Source organism: Triplophysa dalaica, chromosome 15 (assembly GCF_015846415.1).
Source record: "Triplophysa dalaica isolate WHDGS20190420 chromosome 15, ASM1584641v1, whole genome shotgun sequence".
Taxonomy (NCBI): Eukaryota; Metazoa; Chordata; class Actinopteri; order Cypriniformes; family Nemacheilidae; genus Triplophysa; species Triplophysa dalaica.
Window position 1 is genome coordinate 18,563,818 of NC_079556.1, and position 27,592 is coordinate 18,591,409.

Below are 27,592 nucleotides of genomic sequence, written 5' to 3' on the forward strand. Positions count from 1 at the left end.
ACCAGCCGCGACTTTTGTTTGCACATGTTAGCAAACTGTCGTAACGTATTCGTATCGTTTTTGTCATAAACAAAGTTTGTTTTACTGCTAAATATTAATTAAATTCACATATAACCCTTAAATTTTTTGCTCTTACACGGGAGAACAATGTTGATTTAAACTTTGTTTTTTTCCGTTCTTTTATTTACATTGATGTTCAGAGCGGGTCGGCGGAGCAGGAACTAGCATGATCGTTTGATTTTAGGTTATTATTAATTGAATTATATAATTCATAACTCTGTTGTAAATGACCAGTGATCGAAACATGGAGAAAGATTCGAGAGTGATGAAGACGTCTGCGCCTTCAGTGTCACAGATCAATGCTGAATATGTCACTCAGGTGAGTAAGAAAAACCTGTTACTTAGATGTATTATTTACACAATGTTTAACTTGCCTTTATATATTTAGCAGACGCTTTTATCCAAAGAGAATCATTTTTTTAATTTAAGTGAATTTTTAAGGATTTATTTCCTCTGCAAGTGCAATTTCATAAATAAAAACAGATTGTTAATTTGATTTAGTGTGACTGTAACTTACACTAAATATAACTGTTTGTATTCTCCCTTCAGCTTGCAAATAAATACTGGGCTCCTCACGTGAAAAATAAGCTTCCCTTCGATGCTCAGGTGAGATATGCAATTACAGGATATATAACACTCATAACAAGGTCAAAAATGCACTGGTTACATATTGACAGTGGACCTGTCAAAATCTCACCTAATCTTTCTGAAATGTTTTTTTGTTCTCAGATCATTGAAGATGTGTACCAGAATGAGATTCTTAAATCAAAGTACGTTTATCAATAAGTTCCCAGAACATGGTTGAATGGAGCTGCCTTTTTTATTGTATTGTAAGCACAGCCATACAGAATAAATAATTTGATCAATCTGTGTATATTTCTCGTGTCCATCTTTTTTTCAGATTTGCCATCAGAAAGATTATGTTGCTGGAATTCAGGTTTGTGATTTACTAAAATATTTTGCAATGATATTATGTGATTTACATTTGCAACAGTGGTGTTTCTTACCTTTTGTGCGTTTGTTTTGCAGCCAGTATCTTGAGAACTATCTGTGGGTGAATTACACCCCTAAATCGTCCACAAACAGCTTCCTGATGTCTATCTGCTGTATTATCAATGAGAAGTTTCGTGAAAACGTTCCTGCTTGGGAGGTTTGTGTGAAATGTTGGTTTAAAAGGGACAATAATGTGAAGGGGAAAAAAAGAGTGTGTGTGAACAGATTTCTACATGAATACTAGTGCATGATTTAAATCAATAGTAGATCTTACTATACGTCATTAAATGTAAAGTTTGTGCAGATCTCCTGTGGAGATGCATTGATACTCTGTTTTTCATCCCTGTTCAGGTATTTAAGAAAGCACCTGGGCACTTCCCGCAGTTCTTCAAGTGCGTGATGGACGCATGTCTGTCAGGCGAGCAGTTCGGCCTGTCGCTGCGAGAACAAACTGTTCTTCTGCTTTTCCTCGATCACTGCTTCAACAGTCTGGTTGGTTTGCGTGACTTTTTTTCCCTTATTAACATTTACATTTATTACATTTACATTTATGCATTTAGCACACGCTTTTATCCAAAGCGACTTACAATGTATTATCCTATACATTTACACATATGTATTTGCAATCCCCTGGGGTCAAACCCACAACCTTGCGTTGTTAACGCAATGCTCTTACAATGCTATTACCACTGAGCTACAGGAAAGCTCATGTTTATGCTCTCGTCTTTTATTAGGTGATGCGTCTTGTTCATTTAAAATACCCTTAGACATTGCCAAGTATAAGAACACCCACAGTGTGAAAATCCTCTCTTAAAGCATGTGACATAGAAGTTAATTCAATTTTATTTATATAGTGCTTTTCACAATTTTCATTGTTGCAAATCTTGGACTTATAATAATAATAAAAGATTCAAATACATGGTATTATTGCAATATATTCTCTATGCTATGAAACTAAACTCAATAAAGTTCTATATTAGTAAACATCCACGGAATGTGGAAATACAGAATTTTTAACCTTAAATCCTGTATACACTTTGCATTACATCTAAAACAAATGATATTAATCTATTTAACTGTGTCATTGACCCCTTTATGAATCTATTATTTATTTAATCATATTCTTTATACCATTATAATGTGTGAAATATTTACAAAACTTGCATTTACATGTAGAACTCAGTTAATATCACTGGTAGTGCTGTTGGGTAAAACAGTATTAAAATGTGTCATCACGATATTAGCCACAGTTAATACAATTAGAGTTGCCGATATTCAGGTCTGTCAAGTAAGCTTGCGCAGTGTGTCTGTGCGATATCAGGAAGTAAATATTGTTAGTCGTACTGATGCTGGTTTCTAATGTGCAGAGCCACACACAATATCAGTCATCACTGTAATAATACTAGAGTTACTGATGCTGAGTTTACAATATTATAATGTGCAGAGTATCATCACGATATAAGCCATCACGGTTAATAATAGTACTGATGACTGATGCTGGTTTGTTTACAATATTATAATATAATGAGCAGCAAATGACGGTTTTCATTCAGCGTTGGAAACCACACAAAATATCAGAAAAATCGCAATAATATCATATCATGCTAGTTGAATTTGTATTAGTTGATAATAAAGTACAGGTCATTTCTGTAACCTTGAGAGTATTTTATATCCACTTTCCTGTAGCTCAGTGGTAAGAGCATTGCGTTAACAATGCAAGGTTGTGGGTTCGATCCCAGGGGATTGCAAATACCTATGTAAAATGTATAGGGTAAAGCAATTCGCTTTGGATAAAAGCGTCTGACAAATGCCTAAATCTAAATCTATATTAGGTGAATTCTGAGATAATGTTACTCTGCTTTCTTGATATATTTTATTACCATTTTCTTAACTACTGTGAATAAACTGTGATCATTTCATAAATGTTGAATAAGTTTTGGTTTGACTGTATAGTACACAACGGAGATATGAGTTTGTGTGATTTGTTCTTCATGACAGGAAGTGGATCTGATACGTGAGCAGGTGCAGAAACTGGTTTCTCTGCCCATGTGGATGTGTCTAATACCGGTGAATATGGAAATGTTACACTTATTTTATGTCACATCATCTACTACACATTATTTAGTGTTCTTTTTAAAAAAATCGTAAGGTCTGAATGCTTTTGAAAGTGAGAAATCTTGAAAATGTCACGCATCCTTTCCACTGGAATGGTTACACTTACTCTGGTTTTTGTTGTTGTTCAGAATCGATTGCAACAGGAACTGAAGAAAGTCCCAAAACTACATAAGTTTTGGAACCTCATCAAGAAAAATTACGAGAAGATGGACGCGAAGGAAAGGGAACAGTAAGACATCTCATGACCCGTAGTGCATCTGAAAGAAACAATATTAATAATGTCAGACATAACTTAATAAATGTTTCTCGAATTGTCACAGGGCTAAAATGGAACGAACCTTCCTGGCTGAGCTCATCAAGAAATTCCTGCTGGTTCTCAGGTCCATCCCAGCATCAGGTGAACAATTATTCCAGAAGAACGATTTAAATACCACACATTTTCATACTGTCGTTCAGATCTGTCGTTACTGAGAGGTTTACATCAATTTAAGTTCATCAATTTTATATTTGCATTTTTTGCTATCACTATATTATTACAGAAATGTGTTCTGTAGAATCTGGCATTGAAGCTCACTGGCTTTAAATAGAGTGATGCCTGTTTAGATGGGGCTGGTTTCTCTTACCCATAATGCCTCATTGTCCCTGCCACCCCTTGGTTGTGACTTCATTTCTCCTCCTGTGATCTGACCCAGCTTTAAGCAACTGACGGTCGCCTGCGGGCATTTCTTACCGTTCTGTTTACACATGCCCGCTCAGCCACCCACCTGTTCATGTAGGGCCCCCCCGCTGCTCATGACTGTCATGAGTGAAATGATGTGTGTTATCACTGGTGTAATGTTTGTGTGTGTTCCCTCAGGTTCAATCTCCATGGAGAAGGTTCATTACTGCGAGAGATTCATCGAGTTTATGATTGACCTGGAGGTAAGAGACGTTTGATCTGCCTTTAAAGGGAAACATCACCCAAAAATGAAAATTCGGTGCCCATGACGTTGTTTCGTTAGCAGAACAGTAACCATTTCATTTGTGACTTTGTTCGGTCAGGCTCTGCTCCCGACCCGCCGCTGGTTCAACACTGTGCAGGATGATGCTCATCTGGTGGTGAACTGCCAGCTGTCTCACCTCACCCAGAGAGAGGAGGAGGGTCACCTCTTCTGCCAGGTAACACTCCTACAAACTGCACTGTACCGGGAATGTTCAGTTAACTAATGTTAGCAGTTACCATGTTTGGTTTGTAATTTAACTTATATAGCAACATGAAACATAAATATATGTGATAACCCAAGTGATTTGTGTTTAAGTTGTTGGACATGTTGAAGTTCTACACCGGCTTCGAGATCAACGATCAGACGGGTACCGCGCTGACAGAGAAAGAAATGACCACTCTCCACTACGACAGAATCACTTCTCTACAAGTAAGCCTTCTCATTTCTTTCTCATCTGTGTATATGATCTCCACACTCGATGACGTTAACTTGTGTTTGTATATCTCCAGAGAGCAGCGTTCGCTCATTTCCCCGAGCTGAACGACTTCGCCCTGTCAAACGTGGCGGCCGTGGACACTCGTGAATCTCTGACCAAACAATTCGGCAATCTCAGGTGAGAGATGTTTCACCTGATGCTATAACATCAGTGTGATCAGAGCGTGAAAAAGTTAAAGGGTCATTCTGTGTCAAATCAACCCAATTCTTATACTTCCCCGGCTCAAATTAGTTTTTTTAAAGAAGCAAGACCAACATCTGGATTGATGTTAAACGATTATGAAATGCCACCAATGAATAGTTTTTAAGTAATCAATTCATTTGTAAAGGGAGGTAAACATTTGGAGCCATATTAGAGGGGGTTAAAAATGAGATCCAGCATCGTAATTTTATTTTTATATATATATTTATATTAGTAAATCTGTTAATTTTAGCAATCCTTGATGCATTTTCTGCCAATGGTGAAAGCTCAAAAATGAAGGAAGGGCACTTTTTGTGTTCTTTTTACAAAATGAGCATGCCTGTTTCTCCAGAACTGTTAGAGATACCTTCATGTCCTTTTATATTTGTGTAAATGAACCGCTTATCTTTTGGGAAGTACATTTTTAAAGCCCTATAAGCTTCAGTCCTAGAGAAATGAGGATCTCAATGCAGCTTCATGAGAAAACTGTTAAAATGGACACTTTCAGTGATCAAAAACTAAATGTGGGTAATTTTAAAAAAATCTGTCACTTCATTTACTTTAAAAGGGAATGGTTGAAACTAGTCTCTCTTTTCTTCTATTAAAACAACTTCACTAAACATAACCATTTCAGTGTCCTTTTGGCACTGAGTTACTGTCAAAAACTATTGGGTTAAGGCACATTTACTTGCTCTGAATAGTTCATTTATAAGATTCTATATTTCTTCGAGTTACAGGGAAATTTTGATAAAGGGATGTTATTATTTACGGCCTGAACACAGATGATGTGAGGAATTGCTCCGTTTGTCAGAACCTTCAAAATGAATGACATTTCAACATTATTGGTTCTTCAGAAATATTTCTTTAAAAGAATTGAAATTAGGGATTTTAAAAAAATTATTCACATTTCGTTTTTGATGACTGATAATGTGTCCGTTTTAACAGTTTTCTCATGAAGCCGCATTGAGATCCTCATTTCTCTAGGACTGAAGCTTATAGGGCTTTAAAAATGTACTCCCCAAAAGACAAGCGGTTCATTTACAAGAATATAAAAGGACATGAAGGTATCTCTTACTGTTCTGGAGTTACAGGCATGCACAAGAAATGACACAAAAAGTGCCCTTTCTTCATTTTTGAGCTTTCACCATTGGCAGAAAATGCATAAAGGATTGCTAAAATGAACAGATTTACTCATATATTTATACGAAATATATATATGTACCGATCTCTGTGTAAAAATAAAATTACAATGCTGGAATATTTCTCATCTCATTTTTTACCCCCTCTAATATGGCTCCAAATTTCAGGTGAAAATTAAAGTTTTACCTCCCTCTACAAATTCATCGATTACTTAATAACTATTCATTTGTGGCATTTCATAATCTTTTAACATCACTCCAGATGTTGGTTTGGCTTCTGTAAAAAGAAAAAAAATAGCCGGGGACCTCTGGTTAAGTTGACACATGACAGAAAGTATTATAGTAGGCATTGTTTGTTTCTGCAGTTCAAACACCCTCCACCGGGTATCGGCATACCTATGTCTCCTGCCTGAGCTGCCAGACAATGAGGAGACGACCTACGATAAAGAATTCCTGCTGGAGCTCCTGGTAAGTTCATCATTAAGTGCAAGTTTTCTGTGCTTTTCTTAACTTAGTTGTTTAAAAAAATTTATATATATATCAGCATATTCACTTTTTCCACGTTTGCTGGAAACATAGTGCCTCCTGCTGTTCAAAACATGTCGTAATTTATTTAACAAAACCCAACCAATTTGAATAATCACATATTATAATCCATTTTCAACCAGCTCAAGGTGAATCCATAATATGTATTATATATGAAACCTGATCAAGAGACTTTCGAATAACTCTAAAATAGGAGTGATGTGCTCACTTGACCTTGTCCTTGGCAGGATTCTGGCAGCTGAGTTTTGTACATACAGTAATTTACATGATTGATTTCAAGATCCCAGTAAGAAGAGCATTACGGATCAAATTATCCAAACACTGAATCATACATCAACAACCAAAAAGAGGAAAGGCATCAGGCTATGCTAATCGCATTCCAACACATAGAGCAGTACACATCACAATTATTCCTAGAGACGGCCCTCGGCCATGGTTCCAACTATTTATCCTCCAACCATTTGCATGAAAACTTGCATTTCCCCATTGGTCAACGATGTTGTTTAACAACCGGGTGTAAGTGGACAATGCAATGATGAAATTCAGGCATCTTTAACATATGACCACTTTGGAATAAAAGTGATATGAAATATGAAAAGATGATACAAAATATAAAATTTGGAAATTGGCATTTAAGCCTTTTTAATACTTTTTAAGGGCCTTACTTTCTTCCAAATTTCCTTTAATACTTTTGTATACCTGAATTTGTATACCACTTTAATACCTGAATAAACCTTACATTGGGTTATTCACTCAATTAATTCTCTTGTGGTTCGTTCCCACCCTTCTGAAATCTGTTGCATTAATAAGGAGTAATGACAAACCAAGACTGTTTAGTTGTGCTATCTTACAAAAAAGTATCTAGAAAATGTTAGTTAAAGTGTCACCAATGAAACCGATTAGGCGAATGAGGTCTTAAAATGTATGGAAAGAGTCTTTAAAAAGGTCTTAAAAAGTATTAAATTTAGCTCCGTGATGTCTGTATATACCCTATATAAGCAACACATGAACTATATGTCGTACCATCACCTTTTTAAAAATCCAAGATGGAGGAAGCACTAATAATGATGTGTTGAAGAACGTTGGTAACCAAATAACCCCATTTGACATCCAACAAAACCACAGAGACATTTCTCAAAATATCTTCTCTTGTGGGTTATCATTTTGGACATCGAGTAAAGTGTTTCAATGAATATTATTAACATTTACGCATTTGGCAGATGCTTTTATGATCCAAAAGTTTCTTCAGCATCCCTGTTCACTGAGAGTCAAATCCATGATCGCCTATATAAACTCCATTACAGCTTTGACAGATTAGAGCGCTTGGTTTGAACTTTTCTTGTGGGTGTTTTGGGGCCATTCGTGACCCTGCTTTGGCCTGTTTTAATTACGCTTTTATCTGTGATGTGGCTGTGTTAATAGATTCAGTGTCAGGCCAGTAATTTGAGGTCAAGTGCGGTAAAGTGCACGTGCTGCCGGCAACAACAGAGTTAATGCAGGTCACAACCCAAAGGAAACTAATAAAACTTAAATTTGGATAATCTGTCTGACACTTTCCTGATTCATTCATCCGGTTTAAAAAAATCAGCGCTTGCGTCACGTGGACCTATTGACTTAATTTCATATTTAATGTTTCAGCAGAGCATGTCTCTCGTAGGGTCTCCCCATTTAAAGTACAGGCAATAGCTTGATAGATTGGATTTATACAGTTCAGTCATAAAGTCGAAAACTTTTATGTTTTAAAGCAAAGCTTAACACATCAGACGAATTTACATAGTGTGCAGTTGCTTAAGTATTCTAGTTTTCCAGAAGAAACAGCTTAAGACTGTTACACACACCAGAGAGGTTTGAGTGAAATCGCTCAAAACAGCTTGCTAAGCTCTGGCTTAACATCTCTTTAAACATGAGTTTCTTTTAACCCTAACGAAATTAGTTGCATTAAAACCTGAAAAGTTGACAGCAAAAGTGCTGTGTGTCAACATATTGCACAATAACACGTTTGACGACTCTCACTCAATGCTTTCCTGCCCTCTCATTACTGTCCCCTGTTATATAAAAGCTGTTAATGGCAAATCTATAACGCAATTTGAACCAAATAATTGTCCTACTCAATTTAAAACAATTACAAACAACAACCCAGATCTTCCGCAAAAATACTTCCAAAAATTGATGGTTTGTATTTCACTCACTGTCATTTCTGGACTGTTGAATAGCTCATAAATTATGTCTGTGGGTGTGTAACTGTTCAATATATGAAGGTTGTATGTGTGGCGCATGCTTATTTTGAGCCCAGACTCGGACCGTGAACACAGCCTCTCGAAAACCCCACCGAACTGTGTCTTCTTTCTCATTTCCGTTTAGGTGTCCCACCATAAGAGGCGGATCTCTCAGATCGAGCAGCTCAACCAGATGCCTCTTTACCCCACCGAGAAGATCATCTGGGATGAGAACATCGTTCCCACCGAGTATTATTCAGGAGAAGGTGTGCATAACTGCCACATGCATGTGTTTCATTGAAATTCATTCTCAGTGGTTTACTTTTAATCGTTTTTGTCTTCAAACGTATTGTGAAATTCAGTAAGATGTCATGTGACTGTTTCGTTTTTTATCGAAAGGTTGTCTGGCTCTCCCAAAGCTGAACCTGCAGTTCCTCACACTGCATGACTACCTATTAAGAAACTTCAACCTTTTCCGTCTGGAGTCCACCTATGAGATCCGTCAAGACATTGAGGACGTTGTGTTACGAATGAAGCCATGGTTGGTTTTCAGTGTCACAATTCAATCCTGTAGTAAATTGCATGTATGCACATATATATATATATATATATATAATGATAATGATGTTTGTGTCACAGGCAGTCTGAATATGGAGGGGTGGTGTTCGGAGGCTGGGCTAGAATGGCACAAACCATCAGTTCCTTTACTATAGTGGAGGTGGCGAAACCTAACATCGGCGAGAACTGGCCTGCCCGTGTGCGTGCAGACGTCACGATTAACCTCAACGTCCGCGATCATATTAAAAATGAGTGGGAAGGTATGAATCTTTTCCTTTTTTTACAGAAGGGTGACATATGAATTCTGCATTCATATTTATTATAAACAATGCGTTACAATTACTTGAATATTTGATTTTTGTAAGATGTGCTGTTAGTTTTATGGCATAAACAGAGACTTGTGTATTCTGTTCTCTGGATCGTAGCTCTTCACATTTTTCTTTGGTTATTTCAGGGCTTCGTAAACATGACGTGTGCTTTCTAATAACGGTGCGGCCCAACCTGCTGTACGGTACACGCTTTGACCGCCGGCAGCCGTTTGTGGACCAGGCCGGTTTGGTGTACGTCAGAGGCTGTGAGGTGCAGGGCATGCTGGATGATAAGGGCCGAGTCATAGAGGAAGGTAAGAGAATGGAATGCACTGCTTAAAAAATTGGATTAAAATCCATTTTAAATGTATATATTATTTCTGAACATATGTATTATATATAATAAAAATTTAATTAACTTACCCTTACACTCAATTTAAATTTATATTTAATCATTAATATGACTTCATTTTACCCCTAATGGGACTATAAACATACAGCATGCAAATACTTGGGTGAATTGTTCCTTTAATATTTAGGAATTGAAATGTGGCTGCTTATTGTTTGTTGCCCTGCCACCAAAAATAAAAACAAGTGGAGTAGAAATCACAGGCAAAACTATTGGACCAGAAATTATTAGGTTTCTTTAATTAATAAACTGTGAAAGGCTGTCTGTTACAGTTATTTTAGAGTTGAATTAGAGATTACAGTTGTTTTAGAGATTAATTTTAGTCATTCAGACCATTGCATTAATTCACATTAATTTAGAAGTATCTTCTAGTGATGTAAATAAGAATTGCATTTATGAATTGCATTTGGTTTGAGATCATGTTTATTGTAATATGCAATGGTCACTTACCAGAAAGGTTGTTTTGGTAATTATATATGAATGTTTTCTGTCAAGGTCCTGAACCAAAGCCAAAGCTGAAAGGCGACGCTAGAACATTCCGTGTATGGCTCGACCCGAACCAGTACCAGCAGGACATGACCAACAGCATTCAGAACAAAGAGGAAGACCCATACGAGAACTTCAATATCATCATGAGACGCAAACCCAAAGAGAACAACTTCAAGGTCAGAAGACTCCTCTTGATAGACTTGGACTGTTTCAGCATAAAGTTGTAAGAACCAGCCCTATCGGAGGCATCACAATGTTAAAAGATCGGGTCAGATTATACTGTGAGAGATCTTGTCGTGTTAAAAGAATAACATAAAACTGTATTATACAATAAATGTGGTATTTAGGGTTCAAGCCCGAAGGGCTAGAAACCTATTGTTTTCGTATTTACAATGTTCACATGAAACTATAAAACAACACAACAAAACCAGGAAAACTCAGGCTGTTAAAGAATACAGTCCAATAGCGCCATACCCTAAAACAGTCCTTGAATCCAAGTGTGTTGTAAAAGTCCCAAGTGTGAGTGTCCACCAGTGTATATACTGTACTATCCAAGAACAGTGAAATCCAAAAGTATGAAAAGAAGCCTGAAGTCCACAAGATGATTACTCCACAATTCAGGTTAAAAGTTGTTTGAGAAGCTTCCTCGACCATGCTGGTTTCACCATATATATATCCAGTCACATGACAGGCCAACTTTGCACTTCTTAAAGCCATACACACTAAAAAGGTTAAGAAGAAAACAATGGATGAAAGAAAACACGTAAACCAATTAAAACGCTATAATACATCAAATAACTGTAATAAATAGAGCGGTACAACATGTCCCTTGTGTCACAGTGTTACAAGTCACCAATGTTTAATTTTGACATTTTATTTTTGTTTTTTCAGGCTGTGCTGGAGACGATCCGTAACCTCATGAACACCGAGTGCGTGGTACCCGACTGGCTTCATGACATTATTCTGGGCTACGGAGATCCTGGAAGTGCTCATTACTCCAAGATGACGAATCAGATTTCCTCTCTGGACTTTAACGACACCTTCCTGTCCATCGAGCACATGAAGTCCTGCTTCCCAGGTTACACTGTGAAGGTCACAGAGGAGGACCCTGTTCGACAGGTCCCGCCTTTCAGGTTAGAGGTCTCCAGTAATGTTGATTTTTAAACCACGTTTATGGTAAAACAAGAGTTCAGTTATTGCGTTGCCCACCGTTTTTTGCTGTGTTATTTTTGACAAACCCATCAGTATTTAGTGATGGTACGAGGTAAAGATGTCTTTGTACTTTGATGTCTTCGTTCTGCAGAATTCAATTCCCAGTGCAGAACACAAAGGGTAAAAAGCGAAAAGCAGAAGAGGAAGACTTGCCAGATGAGGAAGATCGCACGCTGGTGGTGGAGCCGCACAGGATTCCTAACAGGGGGCCGTATCCCTATAACCAGCCCAAACGGTACACATTTCCTGCCCCTAAAGGTTCTTGTTGTTCTAAGCACCAAAGGTGTATGACTCAAATAGAGATGCAGTGCATCCATGTAGGGCTGCAACAACGAATCGATAAAATCGATAAAAATCGATTAGTAAAAAAGTTGTCAACGAATTTCATTATCGATTCGTTGTGTCGCGCGACGCGGAGACGTTTGGTTATTAAAAAAAAACTTTATTTGAGCGCGGAGCGAAGTAAACACACTCGGTCTCTCTCGCGCACTGATGCTAGCAGAGTTCGGCGCCTCATATACAGGGCGGAGCAAAAATTAAAAAACGAGCGGAGGAAAGATACATGACGGAGGCAGAGAAATCCCCGCGACCCAAGTCATCATAGGTGCGGGAGCATTTCACACTAAATAAACAGAAAAACTGTGTTAACTACAAAATATGCAAACGCGACATGGCGGGAGCAACGCGGCAATGATCCAGCACCTGAAACGCAAACATGTTTGAGTCTGTGATGAGGAGGAAGGGAGTTCAACAGCAGGTTAAGTCACTACAGAATCCTACTTTTGTTCCGTTTCGAAGTGAAGAACGTAATGTCCCTGGTGCGGATGTTTACTCGTTATCCAGATTGACAAGCATCACAAGTTAGCATTAGCTCGTTAATAACAGTATAATCAGGGGTGGTGTAGTTACTTTGCACTTTGCATTGTAAGACTAAAGACACGTTTTTATTCACTCGCCTTTTTTGGACCATTCATTTATCAATCTGTTGTCATGTATAGCTACACTGCAAAACTTCCTTAGTAATTTTGTCTAATTTCCAGTCCGAATATCTAAAAAATCTTAAATCAAGATTACTAGACAAGAAAATTAATTGATGCTTAAAACTTCTGTTTGAAATTATATCTCATTAAGATTATTTTTCTACCCCATTGGCAGATAATTTTTCTTGCTTTAAGCAAACAATCACTTAATTTGAGGTGTTTTTTCAGAAAACAAGACATAATTTCTTATGCTTTTTCATGTATCTAGTTCATGTTTCTTGACATAAGATTTTTTTTAAATTTGGACTGACAACGGGACAAAACTACTAAGTTAGAAAAGCAGTTTTTGCAGTGTATATTCTGTGCTTTCTCCCATATAGGTTATTATTGACAAATATATTTGTGTGTGTTGTACTTTTTAATTTAATTTTAAAGTTCTTTTATAGCTCTTGGTCATCTTAAGCTTTGTTAAAATGTGGTGTATAAATGAAGCTTGCACTTACTACAATGATGGTAGTAATTGAATGAATAAGCTTCAAGTGAATTTGAGAGAGTGTGTGTGTGTGTCAGTGTTTGTCAGTGTGTGCGTCTGCAAAAGTTTGTGCGTTTGCGAGTGTGTGCATCTGCGAGTGTAGTGTAGAGAACAAGTTCTTACATTCAAACAAATCCTGTTAAGTTTTCTGATTTGTATTGTTCTTTAGTTTTTATAAATTATTTATTGTTCTGGCAGCTCAGGTGGCACTTTTATTTAAAAAAGTCTATATATTTGGCAGATGTAAAGCATACATGTGTATGTTTTTTGTGTTAGTCCATTTTTATTTGATTTTATTATTTTTATAACAGCTCAGGGATGTTCAAGGAGCAACATGCTTGTGCACTTTCTAAAGATTTTAGTTCTGTTTTTGAATAAAGGGTTGGAAATGAATGCTTTTCTTGGTTTTTATCCGATTCATCGATTAATCGAAAAAATTATTTACAGATTAATCGATTATTAAAATAATCGTTAGTTGCAGCCCTACATCCATGCAGTGGTGGAGAATATGGGCCATCATTTTAAGATTTAAATGGGTTGCACATGATGTGACTTTATGATATTCATGACTACATAATAGTAAACTTAATAATAAAACAGCATAATATTAATTTATTGATTTTAATCTGTGGTTGAAACACTCTGGACGTTGATATGTTTGTCTCCTCTAACAGGAATACCATTCAGTTTACACCAACCCAGATCGAAGCCATTCGTGCAGGCATGCAGCCGGGCCTTACTATGGTAAAGGATATGTTTACCCCCATATTAGTCTCAGCAATTATCACTTCAGTTGACACATTTATTTGTTCTGATAAAAACAAAGATATTTGGAAAAATGTCGGTAACAAAACAGATCTCATCCCCTCATTGATTCCCATAGTATTTATTTCCCCTACTATGGCAGTAAATGAGGGTTGAGATCTGTTTTGTTACCGACATTTTTCCAAATATCCTCCTTTGTTTTCAGCAGAACAAATGATGACAGAATTTTTTGGGGAACTATCCCTTTAAATCAAGCAGTTATAATGACTTCTACTCCTTTGATGCTGCAGGTCGTTGGTCCTCCAGGAACAGGAAAAACAGACGTGGCTGTTCAGATTATCTCAAATCTTTACCACAACTTTCCAGAGCAGAGGACACTTATCGTCACTCACTCGAATCAGGTACACGCCACCGACCGGTTTACGAGCTCCACAGGTTAATGGGTGCTGAAAGAAATTAACCGTGTGTTTGTGTCTTCCAGGCTCTGAATCAGTTGTTTGAGAAGATCATGGCACTGGACATCGATGAACGTCATTTGCTGCGTATGGGTCATGGAGAAGAAGAACTCGAGACCGAAAAAGATTTCAGCAGGTTAGAGACAGGAACAACAACACATTCATATTCGTTGGATTATCTGTTCAGCCTATCGTGTAGCTGCAATGCATATTTTTTGAATTTCTGATCCCCTGGATTTTCACACTCTTTTATCTCTAAAATTACTAAAATTCATGTTAGGTTTTAGAGATTAGCACTTTATAACACATTATGTGTGGAGAGAATAGACGTCAGTGTCACTTCTGAAGGTAAACTGTTTTGTGCTGCATTGTTTATTCCCATGTGTGGTGTTAGGCTCTCATCCTCGTACCTCTGCCACTTATGAGGCGTGTTTTTGTACAAACAATGGAGTGATCAGATGATTCTGACATTTCTTGCCGCGGTCACTGCTGGGGATTGAGAAAGAACACTCGGTTCTGGTATGAGGACAGGCTGCTGTGTTCTTTCAGCTTCTCTTTGGTAATGACTCTCTTCTGTTCCCCGTCAGATACGGACGAGTAAATTACGTGCTCTCTCGCCGTCTGGAACTCCTGCAGGAAGTTGCTCGTCTGCAGGAGAGTCTGGGTGTTCCTGGAGATGTCTCCTACACCTGTGAGACTGCTGGACACTTTTATCTATACCAGGTACTTTACCAAACCTTTCACAGCCTTCCAAAATGAGTCTCGGCCTCATACTGAGTCCCATCATTAGTTTTACAATATATTGCACACAAACATGTTTGTCGTTTTCTACAGCTTTGTGAGATGCAAATCTTATTCAAAGTTTTCATACAAATTGGAATAAGATTTATTTTGGTGGGAATGCTTTTGTCCAGCTCAACCAGCATAACCTGCATTTAAACCGTTATAAAACATAGATCAGAGTTTTAACAAAAAAATCTCAAGCATAACTTTAAAAAAGTTTAAAACTATGTTTTGTACACTGCTCTGAAAAATGGCGGGAACAATTAAGGGCTTGAACAGGGCTTAAAGCGTCACGAAACTTCCCCTTTCAGCTACATTCTACCTCACTGTCATTTTTGAAAAATGAAATTAAAATGGGCTTGGCATGGGCCGGTTTCAAGGTGTAACGCGGCCTTAAAAACCTGCGGTTCGTCCTCAAAGACGGAAAGTGCAGAAATCCCTCAGGTGGTGTGCAGCCAATTTAATTAAGAATCATACAGCTGGTTCTCTCTTTTATAAATGTGATCAAACTAAATACGGATATTTGAAGAGTACAGTACTACTTTGTAAATCCTCAAGATTAACATGAGATATGAAGAAACTGTCTGAGTTACGGCCACTTTATGGGAACACCTAAGTCACACTATATTAGATCTCAATGAACTAAATATCAACACTTCACTTAGATACTTAGCATAATGTTATGTGACAATGAATATGTGACAATGGTCAATGAATGCCAGAATCATAAACACATTCAGGTCAGAATTACAATACAATCAGTGTAAAAAAAATTCACAGCGTGCGGTTCATGTACGGCGACTTTAAGCAATGGGACCGCTCCATGTTTCCGTTTCAAACGATCTCCGAATCCAGCGTTATTTCCACCTTTTATATGACATCCATTTGGTGTTGTCACTGTACCAAAATTTCAGTATTCAGTACCAATACCAGTAAAATTCCACGGTTCTCGGTACCAATTTCGGTACCAAAGCAAAACACTACTACATGCTAATTGAAACACATTTTATTAATAAAGCTCATTGTTAATATAAATGTATAAAAAGCAATGCTAAGATAATTGTTTCATGAAACTGTTGTGTGCTCACTACTGATGAACATCCTCCGGAGTCTGCTGCTGTATAAGACAAATAGAATAAACTTAAGTAGTGCAACTGACCGAACAAACATGCATGTGAAATATTAAAACAAACCTCAGTTTTATTACTGCCTTTATACAAGAATTACTTGCATTAAGGTAACAATAATTGCAACAGATATATTTTTCTTTAGTTAAAATGTGTCTTTTTAAACCTTGTAGAGTTATCTTTCCAAGACATACACATTACTAGTCAAACATTTATTGTTTTCTAGCACAAAGATCTCAGATAGGCCTATTTAAAATAGGTACTGTAAACCCCATCATGTCCTCCCATTTATTTTGCCCCATTACAGTTATAAAAGCATTAAATGGTTGATAAGGACACTTGACTGGATTAGCATTTGCGCTAACAAATTAACACGCAAACAGGGACTTTTATTTTAATTTAACCTTTAACTTAACATATGATTCAACATTCATAATGCAAACGCTAACAGAATTTTAAACTTACTGCTTTTGAACTTGTTCAAATAAATCCGAATGTTTTCTCCTTTCACCACAAAACTCTGTTAGTTTTCTATCTCTTGTGGATCATCACGTGTTATTGCGTCCATTAAAATTTTCAGACTGACAACTTGTCAGACAGAGCATCAGTATACTGTTGACCCGGTACGTCGTCGCTACCCGGTCTGATTAAAATTAGGTATCGCCAACTTTTTTATTTTTAGATAAAAATCATTTTTTCCATCCATCACTGATGTGCCCTTAACAAACAAACACACCTAAACTTCTCTAACTATCGCAAGAGTAACAGGCCCACAGTGCAGCCAATCTTGATGGTAAGCGGGTCTTCATCTCGCTCGTCGGTTGACGCGTGGGTGGGCTATTTCTTTTGCCTTGCGTGGATGTGCTTTTCAGGGAGAATTGCCCAATAAGGGACTTAGAAAAGTGTGAGGTCTCGCTGTACCAGTGCATTGCCTCTCTCAGCGTTTACTCTGGGCAGTGAGCGGCAAGGAGGCAGCTGTCTTCTCGATTAAATAAGTGCAAAAAATCATCAACCCTCAGCTCTGACACCAGAGCTGCTGCCACACACGTAGGTCTATTGAAGTGTGTTTTAAGACCAGGCTGTTTGTATGAATGAGTGGCGCTGAAATGATCTGTCTGTCGCAGGTGATGTCCCGTTGGGAAGAATACATGAGTAAAGTGAAGGCGAAGCCTGGCCGAGAGGTGCAGACAGAAGACGTAGCAGTGCATTTCCCATTCCACAAGTACTTCGCCAACGCCCCCCAGCCTGTGTTCAAAAAGCAAACGTACGAAGAGGACATGGACATCGCCGAGGGCTGTTACCGGCACATCCGCAAGATCTTTACCCAGCTGGAGGTGAGACAGGAAGTGTGACGGAAAACTAATTTTGTTCAAAGTATAAGGAGCAAATTATCTGCAGTTTTTTACTAAATCTTTATATATCTAATATATGCATGTGACATTTGGAAAATGCATATCACCATTATAACAATTTATGTCTCTATTTGCAGTTTTGATCTAAATTGATTGTTTTTAATCATTAGTTTACTTTAATAATTAATAACACACTAATAAAAAAAGTATCTCGATGAACACTAGGTTAGCATTTAAATAAATCGGGAAAATAAATAATTATTTCTAGATGGCTGTTAATGCAGATTCGCATTTCCATAGACGGCACATTAAAATATAAATTGATGATTAAATATAAATTAAGTCTGTTATGGAATAATCAATTTTTTTTAATTTAACAAAATTAACAACATGCCGATTATTACACGGTTCTCTATAATTTGATGATCAGTATTAACATTCAGTAGGCAGATATATTCACTGTTGTCAATGCAGAGCTGTTGCATTTATATGGAACGCAAGGACGTTTTACATTTATGCATTTAGCAAACGGTTTTATCCAAAGCGACTTACATTGCATTATACTATACATTGTTTCTTAAAATATGCAATCCCCTGGGACCGAACCCATGACCTTGGTGTTGTGAGCACCATGCTCTAACCTGAAGGTAGTTTTACACTGTGTGGGGAAGCGCCTGTGTGTATTTTTCTGTTTGGTCATCGCAAAACCGCGTCGCTGTAACTACTGCGGGTTAAAAATGTCCTCATCAATATTGAATGTTTGATGGGTGTAGTGGAGTAGGCGGGGTGAGACCGTGGTTCGAAACCGATGAGTAATTGTGAATGAGCGCCAGCTGTGCGCGCAAGGGTCTCGAATCACGTAGGAGATCGGGAGCATATAAGAGAGTGAGCGACCGTACCGTCGAAGAGGGAGGACCGGGCCCGGACATGTTTGAATTTATATTTATTGTTTTGTCCGCCGGCTCTTATAACTTTATTAAATGTTTAAATGTCTCCCGGTTCCCGTCTCCTTCCTTCCTTTTAATGAACCTCATTACAATGGGATTATTATTAATGCAGTTGCACATCAAATATTCTTTTCTCACTGGAGACAGTACTGAAAATAAGCAGCTGGGTCAACCTCTCTTCACTGTTTGCGGTTCTGAGGATGACCAAAAGAACTCATTTTTAAGATTAGACATGAAACTGACAGGGATTTAAACAGCTTTTAACACTTCCATTCAGACGTTGAGAGTGGTATTATATCACTGTATTGTTAACTGTTTGAGTGTTTGCATATACATTTTAAGACCTTTGATGCATTATCAATATATATACACAAAGCGTTCTACTAGTTAGACATTTTTCAAACATTTCGTCTGCAGGAGTTCAGGGCATTTGAGCTGTTGAGAAGTGGGCTGGATAGATCCAAATATCTGCTGGTGAAAGAAGCCAAAATCATCGCCATGACCTGCACGCACGCCGCTCTCAAGCGCCATGATCTGGTGGAGCTCGGATTCAAGGTATCACCAATGCCTTGTGCTAGTGTTTCGCAACATGTCTTTCTTTGGAGCAGATACTTAATTCAGTTGAATCAAAATTATAATTTTCTAATGACTATACATTTCTAATAATTTTCTGATTTAAAGTCTGCCTCATTTTTAAATAAATTGGTTTTGTAGACAAATATAAATGTTCTTTCTAAGTAAATGTACTTTACTATTTTGGGGTGGTTTATTTAAATGAATTCTGATGTCTTCAGTATGATAATATTCTAATGGAGGAAGCAGCTCAGATCCTGGAGATTGAGACCTTCATCCCTCTACTGCTACAGGTACCCCCTGTCTCTCTCTCTCCCTCTTCCTTGTTTTCTTATTTATTGTATATATTTTAATAATTGTGAAGAAGTTTTATCACTCTGAATTGTTTCAGTTGCTGCTTGTGCAAAAAAGTTTAGAGAGGGGGACAGGAACAATAACCTAAAAAATACACCATCAATAATGTTGGACTGGATGTGATAGTTAAATAGGCATTTGACAGGTGATATAACCATTTATCATTACCTATTATCATAAAATGAAACATTGTAGCGTTATTAAGTGAATTTTAATTTGCTGTAGGTTAATTGCAGTAAGATACTGCCAGCCAACATACTGCCAGCCTATATTTTATTACTTACTAAAGTAAACTGTAGTATAAGATAATGGTTTTCATTCATTACATGACGCGTCCAGTAAAAATGCAACGCCTCTTACCATATAGGTCTTTTTTTTTTTATTTAGATTTTTACATAATCTGAAAGCTAAATAAATAAGATTTCTATTGATTTATGAGTTGTTAGAATAGGACTATATCTGGATGAGATACAACCGTTTAAAACCTTGAAGTTGCACTGTGGTAAGCCATCCACTCACGAAAATAAAGTTTTTATATATTTATGGTAGGAAATTCACAAAATATCTTCATGGAACATCATCTTTATTTAATATCCATGTGATTTTTTTGCATAAAAGAAAAATCAGTCATTTTGACCTATACAATTTATTTTTGTCATTTACTAAAAATGTTCCTGTGCTAGTTAAGACTGTTTTTGTGATCCAGGGTCACATATTTGGAACATCAGGTTCCAAAGCAATTGTACTGACAGGTACGTCCACATTACTTGCGTATACATCATGGCGGTCTTAATTCAGCTCTAGATAGAATGCATCTTTTGTTCCGACACTTTAATTTTTGCAATTTTACGTGTCTTATACATGCATGGGCAACTTATAACACACCAAAGACACAGAAAAGCACGTATTCGCGCCATGTGACCCCTTTAATATATTCCTTATCTTTAGATAAGAATTATGTGACTGTAATGATACAAATATTTAATAATTTGCTTTATCTGTGCAGTTGTTTGGAATGGTACACTTTGGATGCACATGTGTTGTGTTTATGAGGGTCTCTGAGCAGATGGCTATTCTGAATGTGCCAGATGGTTTCTATGGCCCAATTGTTCAGTGTAAAGAACCAGAATCCTCCACTCATTTCATTAAACACTGAGGAATGTGAATGCATTGAAAGAATGCTTACCAAAGCTCTCACTCAATTACCCATAATTCTGCAGCATAGTTATTTGACTTTCTGTGTTCTCCAGAATCCGGAGGATGGCTACAGTCGACTGAAACGCTGGATTATGATTGGTGATCACCATCAGCTGCCACCCGTCATTAAGAACATGGCCTTTCAGAAATACTCCAATATGGAGCAGTCGCTTTTCACGCGCTTTGTGCGTCTGGGGGTGCCCACTGTAGACCTGGACGCTCAGGGCAGAGCCCGGGCCAGGTCGGTACAATTAGCAACCTTTTTAAAAGTTAATCCACTCTGAAGACCTTTTGGCATTAGCGTGCAGTTTAAGGAGTAGCTAAGTTCAAAATTTGAGGCACTTCCATTTTTATTTCTACTATGGAATTTCAATGAGGATGAATTGTGGAGTGAACTACTCTTTTAGCATTCGGTTGTACATCCACTAGGGGTATGACAATATTTCAGTATGGGTGAATATATCAGTCAAATGACTTTACAATAAAAAATCATGTTACATATTTTAAGGAGCGAACTTTGAAATTATATCCTTGATGTTAATATTAATATTGAGGAAGGTCAGATTAAAGATCAAAATCATAGTGAAATTAATTATTAAAATCGCATTTTATGCTTATTATTTCAAAATTACATTTTAAGATTTTAGCCTGAATTTCACAGACAGGCTCACAAATGAAACTGCAGATTTCAGTGTTCTTACTGACATTTTCTCTCATGTTCGGACAGTCTGTGTAACCTGTACAACTGGCGTTATAAGCAGCTGGGAAACCTTCCTCATGTCCAGCTCCTGCCTGAATTCCAGGCCCCGAACCCCGGATTCACCTACGACTTTCAGCTCATTAACGTTGAGGACTTCAACGGCGTTGGCGAATCGGAACCCAACCCATACTTTTATCAGGTGAGCGGGACCGCCTCCTCACGTATCTGTGGACAGCCTGTGTTTATTTGCATGTACGTAAAAATGAGGTTGATGGGTTTTGATATACATGCTATGGATGTGTTGGCAAGCTCAGCAGGTACTGTCTGGAATCAGTGTATGTCTCCCGTGAAGCTCGGCATTGTTTGTAATTGAAGACAATGCACCTTGAGCATCGAAATCATATGAGTCCTGCTATGTGTTCCTGAAAGCGTTAATTTGAACCTGGAGGGATTTGTCCTCCTTACGGTCTCCATGGAGATGCAGACGGCCCAACCGCACACCCGCGTGGCTCTAATGGGCCGTATGAATGAGTCTGTCACAGGGCAATAGGATGGACTGTGTTTGCTCAACAAGAGCTTGCTGCAGTTGGTGAAGCATTTCTCATTAGTAGCTTGTACCCTTATTAGTGTCCTACTGAAAGCCATTGCCATGTCAGCAGCGGTTTGTTAGTTAAAGTTTAGTGATGTTCCAATTCATAGACACAGAATGAGTTTAGGTGCGAGACGTCAGACATGGTTTGAAAGACTTTAGCAAGGTATGTAGCAGTTAGCAATAATCTGACATCAGCCAGTTCAACAGTGTTGCTCAACAGACTTCCATTAGAAGAGCTTTATTAAACGGTAATGACAGCATTTGTGTCAATAAAGATTTACTTAAACTAGGGATAATGTGTTATAATAAATTGTTTACGCATTACAAGTTAAACTTAAGTATAACCTCCAGATGCGTTATTGAGTTTTTGGTTGAAACATGTCTAACATGAGATTTGTTCGTAGAATCTGGCTGAAGCCGAGTACTCAGTTGCTATGTTCATGTACATGCGTCTGCTGGGATATCCCGCCGAGCGCATCAGCATACTCACCACCTACAACGGCCAGAAGCATCTCATCCGTGATGTCATCAACCAGAGATGTGCCAACAACCCCTTCTTTGGGCAGCCCAATAAAGTAAGACCAGCTGACTGTTATTTAATGTGTGTCTGACATACTTTACATTTAGCTTGAATGATGCAGATTTTGTGTGTGTGTGTGAGTGTGTTTGGTGAGTTATGCTGCTCTCCTCTGCACAATCAGTTTCTTCAGTTCAGCATTCATTCTTCTGCATGGCTTGCAGCTGTAAACAGGCTGAACTTTGCTGGACTTGAGCGTGATGGGCAGAATCACTGACCAAAGATTGTAAATCACTGCTGTTCTGTTTTGGCTGAAGCTTTGCTAAGAGCATGTCAGAATTGGTAAAACAAAGCAAACCTCGAGCAGATACTGTCAGCGGGTTAATTGGAGACAATTTGTATCTGCCACTGTATAAGCAGACATTTTGCAAATGAGCATTTAACACTATAATGAAAAACACAATCCTTTTCCTCTAGGAGAAATAATAATGCCACATTGTCCACATTGTTCAGCCAACAATGAAAATTCTGATGACATTTACTGACCACTCAAAGCAAGATGATATTATAGTTATTCTTGACTTCCATAACAATTTTGTGTCAAATACATTTCTTAAGATGTCTTCTATTGTGTTCCACCAAAGAAAGAGTCATATTCAAATGATGACAGAATGATTATTTTTGGTTGAACTGTCCCTGCAAAGTGACATTATGTTAATGACCATATATACCATTCTCGTCCTGTGTAAATGGAAAAGATCAGCCAAATGTCAGACCATTTTGTTTGTATGGAGTAAACTATGATCTGGGTTGAGAAGAGATCACAAACCAGGCCCTGAGCATTTAACATTTCACTGCAGAATTAGGCCATTCACTTGAATATGCACAGCATGTATGAAACAGGGCGACGGCACGTGTCCACGCTCCCCGAGACCTGCTGATAAATTTCACATTGCAGACCATCTGCTGAGAGGGAGCAGTCCAGTAACTGTGCCAGAGGAAGAGCAGAATTAAAATGACGAGGGCCCTATGAAATCTGTTAGATTTTTTTCCCCAAGTATGAATTTTTCTGGATTATGTGTTTTCTTTTTTTTGTAATAGTCATATTTTTGCCCACATGGGAAATTCTTCTGTATGCTATATCATTTATTAATTAGCTATGGTAAGACACTACAGTTTTTTACCTTACGGAAAAACAATCCATAAAATATATGTTTATATAAACATGCATCTCTCCAGAGCATTTTTGTTTTTTACACTTATTTAAATGGTTAGTTCACCCAAAAATTATAATTCTGTCATCATTTACTTACCTTTTTTATTAGACCATTTAATTTAATAAAGGAAACATCATCCTATACTATAGTGTATTACTGTGGGTCATATTTAAGTTAACCGGACTTTTATTTTGCAAGGTTGTCACAAAGACTTTTAGTGCATGTTTGACCGAAGCTTTACTCAAATGAAGTGGTGAAATGCTCATGAAGCAAACTCTAAGAACAGCTCTGGAGACGTGTTCACATCCCCATATAGTGAGATGCTGTTAACAGAAGTGTCATGCGTGTGGTACTTGAATCTGCTGGAATCATTCATTCAGAGACATGCAGAACAGGCAGATTACATATTTAAACCGCGTCTGAATCACTACTTGTGTTATTTAAAAGCACAAATTGAATTTATTCCCCATTCGGTGCTATTTTCTGATTAAGATATTCTAAACTTCCAAGATTCCACAACATTCTGAGTTATACATTAAATTATATTTTTAATTCATCGTTGACCCTAAATGACACACTAGCTTAGTTAACCATTCAGGAAAACAAAAGAAATATAGAAAATGCTGTTGTCAGTATGACCTGTTTACATTGAGGGAAAGCTGTTCTAATTGGTTACATGGAGCCCAAATACATCTGCTGGTTTTGACGCAGGAGTCATGATGTCAGAGGGACGGTTGTTAAACACTTCATTATGTTTTTCAGGTGACCACAGTGGATCGATTCCAAGGTCAACAGAACGACTACATCATCCTCTCTCTTGTGCGAACTAAAGCTGTGGGACACTTGAGGTGAATCTTCTGTCACAAGTCACTCATTTTGTCTCGCATCCATATATGCATAGAATCATGGCAGTCAGGATCAAACCATTAATTATATAATCCAGGTTCTGATTGCTACTGTTGCTATCAACAAAATGAGAAAATTGTGAATTACCATCTTCACTGTTTTACTGAGTGCATTCAAACAGTGGCCAATCAGAGTCCTTAAATCTGTAGGATTACCATATAACATCCAGTCTTATCAAGTTTAAGCATTTAAACAGATGTGTGTTTCAAGTTTCATTTTATTCTCATCCTCTCTTGCAGAGATGTGCGCCGTCTGGTTGTGGCAATGTCTCGAGCAAGGCTCGGCCTCTACATTTTTGCTCGAGTGTCTCTGTTCCAGAACTGCTATGAGCTGACACCAACCTTCAACCAGCTGACCGCACGACCTCTTCAGCTGCACATCCGCCCGCACGAGTACTACACATCTGTGAGTATAGCACGAGTGCAACACATCTGCGGGTAGTGCATGAATATTTCACATCTGTGAGTACTACACATCCACTAGTAGCACAAGTCCCATATATCTAATAGTAATATATGTGTCTGCGAGTCCAGAACAAGTTCTACATGTCTGAGCAAGTACTTTACTTCTGTGCTAATGCACTCTACTCCATTACAAGTGCTACAAATCTATAGTATAGTATGAGTGAGTACTTCACTTCTGTGATTATTACACACCTGACTAAAGCAGAAACACTAAACATCTAGAGTAGAGCAAAAGTAGTATTTTTCTTACATTTACATTTATGCATTTGGCAGACGCTTTATCCAAAGCGATTTACATTGCATTATATTATACATTTGTATGTGCAATCCCCTGGGATCGAACCCACGACCTTGGAATTGCTAGTGCCATGCTTGTAACCACTGAACTACAGGAAAGCTTTATATGTCAGTGGGCATCATTTGGATGTGCGTTTCCTGTTCGGTAAGTTTAATGCTCTCAGAGCTTCAGTGAGCTCATGTGGACATCACTGACCTCAAACTGTCTTCAGAGGTCCAGAGGTGAAACAGCAGACTGGTGGGAGCGGGCCACTTTCTTTTCTCTATTTTCATTCTCTCTCTCTCTCTCTCTCTCTCTCTCTCTGTTTGTGTGTGTGTGTGTGTAAGGACTGTTTATAGAAATTAAATAATAAATTCAAGGCATGTTTAATTTTTTTTCTGAATTGTCAAAGAAGAATGATATTTAATCATTTATTATTATGAATTAATTATAACAGCCAATTCTAATAAAAGCCATATGTATGGTATTTTTGGTTGATGATGCAAACAAAACTGTTAATCATTTTACTCAAATAAACACTTAGAAATAGTTTGTTGGTGGTAATGAATCAAATAAACACAGATTTGTCTGATATTTAAATAACTTTAAGAGCTGTAATTTAAAACATCTATATACTAGACAGGTGGTTTGTAATACATGGCACTGTTGCTGTCATGAGAAAAAATGAAAATCATTCATGTGTGTTTTTTAGCCGAATTACTATTGAATATGTCATATAATGTAATATACAGTCCAGCACTAGTTTTGATATCTCGTTGCACGTTCCTCGTGTCACAGGCGGCAAATATAAAAAAAATCCTTCCATTGTAGCCGTTTTAAACAATAATGTCCTCACTACAGACACTCTAGATTCTAGACATTAATAGGCTGCTTTGTTTTAGTGAATTTAGTTCACTAAATTGTATTTCTTGATATCTGGTTTTCTTTATTTTAACTCTCTCCCAGGGAAATATAAAGATATGTTGGGACATATTAATTTCACTCTTGTGACTAAACGGAAAAGAATTTGTTCATTTGAAACATGTGATGAAGTGTCCTCTCTCTTCTAGATGGAGCAGCGTTCCACCCAGCCTGACCAGGTGCCCAAGGACATGCCGGAGATGGCTAACCTTGTGTACAACATGTACATGCACATGATTCAGAGCACACAGCAGAGCAGACAAGTAAGTGTGCTCATACTATCACCAATATGTCTGACAACCCACATTATTATCATCTCTCTGTGTATATATATATATATATATACACACACAGTATATGATCAAACAGAATTACATAGTGAACTATTAAATTGTTAACTTAAACAACATTAGGAGACAAACGCAGTAAAGTAAAATACATATGCGGCTTGGTTAATAGTCAACCCTCTTACCCTGTTTGTTACTTATTTCTAGAAATATATAAATCACATTACATTATTCTAAGAAAAACATTTTAAATATTATTTGCTGCTGAATCCTGGAATGTGTATAAAGACAGTGAACAGGTCAGTTTTGATTTCATGTCGACTGTAATGCCCGTGTAGATGTTTCCACCCTGAAGTCCAGTTTCTAGGCCAACTGTTCCCTTGTTAGTTTCTCAAATATTGTTTAACCTCACAGTGTGGTGTTTCTCTCCAGCAGGACCTTCTGGATCCTCCACGGCAGTTCCCAGAGACAAAGGAGGCCATGGAGGTCGACGATATACGTCCTGAGACTCAGAGCAAGAGTGAACAACCGCACGAGGCTGAGGTAGAGAAAGACCAGGCTCAGACCGAGATGAAGCAGGAAACCAGTGAAGAAGATAAGCAGAAGGAAGGTCCCGCTAAAATGCCCGAGCATCCAGGCAGAGACAGTGACAGTGGCGACAGCGATGAAGATGAAGAACGCTAGACTGTCTAACTTGTTGTTATTTACTTTTTTTCTGTTCACTGAACATTTGGCTTTGGAATGGTAATTTACTTTTTGTAAGATTTTTGTAATAAAACTAAATTTAACCATCAGCGCTGTGTTGTAAAGTTTTATTCCAGAAAATACACCCATGGCAAGGTTTCAAGTATTTCTGTTTTTGATTAGATGTGTTTAAAGGTGGTGTGTTGTGTAGGATGTTGTCTTTATGCTGTGAGCACATATCTGACAACAGGTCACATG

General features: G+C 37.7%; 1 protein-coding gene across 2 annotated transcripts; it reads left to right on the plus strand.

The window, feature by feature from the left end:
- aqr (aquarius intron-binding spliceosomal factor) lies at positions 1 to 27,444 on the plus strand. Of its 2 annotated transcripts, none has more exons than XM_056767996.1 (35): positions 1 to 379; positions 610 to 666; positions 790 to 830; positions 962 to 997; positions 1,090 to 1,210; positions 1,405 to 1,545; positions 3,052 to 3,120; positions 3,297 to 3,397; positions 3,489 to 3,565; positions 4,025 to 4,089; positions 4,210 to 4,326; positions 4,467 to 4,580; positions 4,661 to 4,764; positions 6,332 to 6,434; positions 8,874 to 8,994; positions 9,128 to 9,269; positions 9,368 to 9,546; positions 9,741 to 9,908; positions 10,499 to 10,668; positions 11,384 to 11,625; positions 11,796 to 11,939; positions 13,891 to 13,960; positions 14,272 to 14,382; positions 14,463 to 14,572; positions 15,024 to 15,159; positions 17,471 to 17,680; positions 19,063 to 19,200; positions 19,440 to 19,511; positions 20,823 to 21,010; positions 21,497 to 21,668; positions 22,466 to 22,636; positions 24,558 to 24,643; positions 24,941 to 25,106; positions 26,513 to 26,626; positions 27,083 to 27,444. In XM_056767996.1, exons 1-35 carry the CDS (start codon positions 287 to 289, stop codon positions 27,332 to 27,334), a joined length of 4,401 nt encoding a protein of 1,466 aa, XP_056623974.1. In that variant the 5' UTR covers positions 1 to 286; the 3' UTR covers positions 27,335 to 27,444. The 2 variants fall into 2 exon arrangements, with proteins under 2 accessions (XP_056623974.1, XP_056623975.1); XM_056767997.1 differs by having other exon boundaries at positions 27,086 to 27,444.
- Positions 27,445 to 27,592: the final 148 nt, after the last annotated feature.

What these genes read in the sequence shown, in the direction of transcription:
- aqr (XM_056767996.1), top strand. Translation starts at nt 287, where the DNA reads ATGACCAGTGATCGAAACATGGAGAAAGATTCGAGAGTGATGAAGACG. An exon ending in CCAAAGAGAACAACTTCAAG is followed by an intron (nt 10,669 to 11,383) that starts GTCAGAAGACTC and finishes TTGTTTTTTCAG; the next exon opens with GCTGTGCTGGAGACGATCCG. An exon ending in ACCGAAAAAGATTTCAGCAG is followed by an intron (nt 14,573 to 15,023) that starts GTTAGAGACAGG and finishes GTTCCCCGTCAG; the next exon opens with ATACGGACGAGTAAATTACG.